Below are 4,946 nucleotides of genomic sequence, written 5' to 3'. Positions count from 1 at the left end.
CCCCAATTAGAACCTCCAAGAAATATGTTGTTAGTACATGCACACATCTACACCATATATTGCAAGAATTGCTGCACAATGACCAAACTACACATTCTCTACCCCTGGGAAAAATGTCTAATGCCGACACTGTGTGGGTGAATGCAGTGTGTGTGTGTGTGTGTGTGTGTGTGTGTGTGTGTGTGTGTGTGTGTGTGTGTGTGTGTGTGTGTGTGTGTGTGTGTGTGTGTTGAAAACATATCAGTTACAAACATTTGGAGTCCTTTCATAGTACCTCGTCTGCACTGTACATGGATTCATGCAGTACAGTGTGTACAGTATAATCTCTGTTAAAAAATATTCTCAAAAATTACAAGAAAAGCCTATAGATTATCATAGTAACGCTCAAGTTTATAGCTGGCTTTAAGATGATAATTTTAACATATGCCTATATTCGTCAATCTCATCACCCGTGCTATCAAGTGTGCCTCAAATCTTTTCTAGCAGGTTGTCTGTACTGTGGTTGATGTGCTGCAGGTGAAAACAGGCATTTAATGAACAACACTGATGCCAGGGATAGGACTTTTGGTTCTGGATGTAATGACTATGTACTTAAATCATCATCTCATCGGAGTAACACTTCTTCAAAACTAAGGCTTCAAAGGAGTTCATTAATCCAGACGGAAGAGGACAAGTGCCTGGGGTAGGACCTGCGTCACTTCCTGTGTGAGGTAAGGTCTTACTCTACGGATGTTGTAGAGCATGAACCTGCAGGAGCAAGTCACTGCTTTAATGTTTGCAGAGAATGACAGGGTGTTGTCCAGGGTCAGGCCAAGGTTCTTTGCACTCTGGGAGGGCGACACTATGGAGTTGTCAACCGTGATGGAGAGGTCTTTGAGCGGGCAGGCCTTCACCGGGGAGGAGATCAGCTACCTCTTGTGGAGGTTGAGCTTGTGGTGGAGACATCCAAGCTGAGATATCTGCCAGGCATGCAGAGATGTATGTTGCCACCTGGGTGTCAAAAGGGGGGAAGGAGAAAAGTAGTGGTCTGCTTGAAAAATGTAGGTATTACAGACTGGGTCAGAGAGAGGTTGAAACTGTCAGTGAAGACACTTGCCAGCTGGTCAGTGCATGAGATACACATCCTAGTGATCTGTCTGGTTATTGTGAATGTTAACCTGGTTAAAGGTCTTACTCACATCAGCTACAGAGAGCGAGATCACACAGTCCCCCGGAAAAGCAGGTGCTCTCATGCATGGTTCAGTGTTGCTTGCCTCGGAGCAAGCATAGAAGGAATTTATCTTGTCTGGTAGGCTCACATCACTGGACAGCTCTCGGCTTTGTTTCCCTTTGTAATCCGTGACAGTTTCCAAGCCCTGCTACATCTGTCAGAGCCGAAACAGTAGGAGCTGGGATAGTAGGATTCGCTCCTGTATTGATGTATTGACTGTTTGATGGCTCGTTGGAGGTCGTGTTGGGATTTATTATAAGCGTCCAGATTAGTATCCTGCTCCTTGAAAGCGGCAGCTCTAGCCTTTACCTCAGTGTGGATGTTGTCTGTAATCCATGATTTCTGGTTGGGATATGTATGTACGGTCACTGTGGGGATGACGTCGTCAACGCACTTGTTGATGAAGCCAGTGACTGATGTGGTAAACTCCTCAATGTTATTGAATGAATCCCGGGAACATATTCCAGTTTGTGCTAGCAAAACAGACCACTTCCGTATTGAGCGCATCACTGGTACTTCCTGTTTGAGTTTTTGCTTGCAAGCAGGAATTAGGAGGATAGAGTTTTGGTCAGATTTGCCAAATGGAGGGCGAGGGAGGGCTTTCTATGCATTTCTGTGTTTGTGGAATACAGGTGATCTAGAGTTTTTTTGCCTTTAGTTGCACAGGTGACATGATGGTAAAAATGAGGTTAGACGGATTTCAGTTTCCCTGCATTAAAATCACCGGCCACTAGGAGCGTCACCTCTGGATATGCATTTTCTTGTTTGCTTATGGCCGTATACAGCTCGGTGAGTGTGGTCTTAGTGCCAGCATCAGTTTGTAGTGGTAAAAAGACTACAAAAAAATATATAGATGAAAAATCTTGGTAAATAGTATGGTCTACAGCTTATCATGATGTATTCTTACTCAGGCGAGCAAAACCTTGAGACTTTCTTAACATTAGACATAGCGCAGCAGTTGTTGTTAACAAAAGGTTAGGGTTAGGATTGAGCTTCCCCAAGGCTTCCGTTCTGTCCTGCCGATGGATAGAAAAACCAGTTCTTTGAGTACACAGAACATTAGGAACACCCCCCTTTCCCTTCAGAACAGCCTCAATTTGTCAGGGCATAGGTGTCAGAAAGAGTTCCACAGGGATGCTGTTCTATGTTGACTCCAATGCATCCCACAGTTGTGAGAAGTTGTCTGGATGTCCTTTGGGTGGTGGACCATTCTTGATACACATGAGAAACTCTTGAATGTGAAAAACCCAGCAGCATTGCAGTTCTTGACGCAAACCGGTGCGCCTGGCACCTACTGCCATACCCCGTTCAAAGGCACTTAAATATTTTGTTTTGGTCATACACCCTTCGAATGGCACACAAACACAATTCATGTCTCAATTGTCTTTAACCCTTGTGTTGTCTTAAGGGTCAAAAATGACCCGCCACTGTGTTTAACAGCAGAGAAAACCACCTAAATGATATTTTTTCAACTTGAAATTTGATGACTTTTCCTAGAGTGACCCCAACATTAGAAAAAGTGAAACATCACCTTTGTTCATATTTCCATGAAAGCTGTACACCACCAGGGTACAAAGATTGTCTTAGGGTCATTTTTGACCCGGCAGTTAAAATAATTTACACACCACGAAAACCACAAAGACACACACACATACAATGAGAAATTGAGATTGTGTTCTACTGATTGAACTCAGACAAAACTAAAACTTTATTGTGCATATGCAGTGTCATGACTGTCCTGATCAGGTCAGGTTACAGGAGACCACAAACCTACAGATTATCTCTCACCCCCAACAGAGGAGGAGAGATCTAGAGGTCTGAAGATGTGTTTTTTTTTTGACCCCTCACGCCCATGATAGTCTTAGGCCACAGAGAAATTCCTTTGTCCTCTCACTATGGAGAACCAGCCTCAGAACATTAAACATGCAATAAAAGGACTTTGGAACAATGGTTTCCAGTAGCTTGCTAGTAAATAAATAATCAACTAAGATTGGTGTGGTAAACTCATTGGTGTAGCCCGGGTTCGTGCAGATTCCCGGATTATGCGACATTCAGAAATGAGACATTAGAGGAAATTGATTAGTTTAGCAACTGTTGTAAAATCGATATTCTGATATTCTTTGAGTTAATTTGGGAAATAGACACTCAATAAAACGAATTTTCCCATGGTGCCCCAGGTTAATGAGTTAATAATTTCTTGATTCATTGCTTGATTCATTTAATCACGCAATTATAAACCGTTAATCATTCGATAAGCAACAGTCGTCACATTATATAATACAACGTCACGACAGCAGCATCTCCCCTCCATGACCCCACACATGACTCAAGTTCACAGACAAAATAAAAACAATTTTAGACAAAATAAACATGATTTAGAAGAGGAGGAGGTATCTGAAGAAGATGGGGAAGAATTCAACACAGAGCATGATGCGTCATCTCTTCATATGAAGAAGAAATCCCCCAAGTTGAAAGAGAGACATTTTTGTCAAAGAACAGCAAAATAACATGGTCTTTGTCACCATATGACAACCAGGGCAGGATGGCAGCACAATATGTCATAAGGATGACCCAGGGCCCACAAGACATGCAGTTGCCCATGCCCAGGACATCGTCTCAACATTCTACATGTTCATCACACCAGCCATCAAAAAATCATCCTAGAGATGACAAAGTTGGAGGTTTTCCGTAAATATGGAGACAACTGGAAAATGATGTATGAGATTGACCTGCGTGCCTACATAGGGCTGCTAATCTTAGCGGGTGTGTATAGGTCCCGAGGCGAGGCTACATGTAGTCTCTGGGATGCAGAGAGTGGAAGGCCGATTTTCCGTGCTACAAAACCACTGAAAGTGTTTCACACTTTCTCAAGAATGCTACGATTTGATTACCGTGTGTCAAGACCTGCAAGACGTGTGAGAGACAACCTGGCAACCATAAGAGAGGTCTGGGAGAAGTGGGTGGGGCGTCTGCCATACCTCTACAACCCTGGGCCTGAAGTAACAGTGGATGAGAAACTGGTTCCATTCAGAGGTACATTTTTTTTTCATATCTGTAATGTAAGTTATTTTCACTGTTAATTGTATTATGTATTGCTGTAATATCATTGATTTATGTGATTGTTTTCTGTGACACTGATACTAATTACTGATAGTAATCTCTTTTGTCAAAAGGTCGCTGTCCTTTCCAGCAGTATATGCCCAGCAAGCCAGCGAAGTTTGGCATCAAGATATGGGTGGCCTGTGACGCACAATCCAGCTACACTTGGAAGATGCAAGTCTACACAGGGAAGCCGACCAGTGGAGGCTCAGAGAAGAACCAGGGGATGTGGGTTATGCTTGATGTGACAGATGGACTGAGGGGGCACAGTATCACGTGTGGCAATTTCTTCACCTCTTATGAACTCAGCAAGCAGCTCCTGAAGAGGAAGATCACCATGGTTGGCACAGTTAGAAAGAACAAGCCTGAGCTCCCCCTGCACTCCTCGCAACAAGGGGGAGAGAGGCCTTCTTATCAAAGTTTGCCTTCACCCCCACCACTACTCTAGTTTCTTACCTTCCACAGAGGAACAGGAATGTGGTCCTCCTCAGCACACTGCACAAAACGGCTGATATCAGTGATCAAGAGGACAGGAAGCCAGCCATCATCCTGGACTACAACCACAACAAAGGAGGCATGGACAACCTGGACAGGTGATTGGAACTTACAGCTGGCCCCTGGTCATCTTCCATAACAT

The 4,946-nt window shown here is 43.7% G+C and overlaps 1 protein-coding gene across 1 annotated transcript; it reads left to right on the top strand.

Annotated features, from left to right (window-relative positions):
• Positions 1-4,194: 4,194 nt before the first annotated feature.
• LOC123726628 (piggyBac transposable element-derived protein 4-like) lies at positions 4,195-4,679 on the top strand (the record flags this gene model as incomplete). The annotated part of the gene is made up of 2 exons (XM_045693772.1): positions 4,195-4,243; positions 4,384-4,679. Coding segments are annotated over 2 exons (345 nt in total), but the record flags the coding sequence as incomplete, so codon positions are not given.
• Positions 4,680-4,946: the final 267 nt, after the last annotated feature.

The sequence above is a fragment of the Salmo salar genome, chromosome ssa14 (assembly GCF_905237065.1).
Source record: "Salmo salar chromosome ssa14, Ssal_v3.1, whole genome shotgun sequence".
NCBI lineage: Eukaryota > Metazoa > Chordata > Actinopteri > Salmoniformes > Salmonidae > Salmo > Salmo salar.
This window is presented reverse-complemented; position numbering and strand designations above follow the sequence as displayed.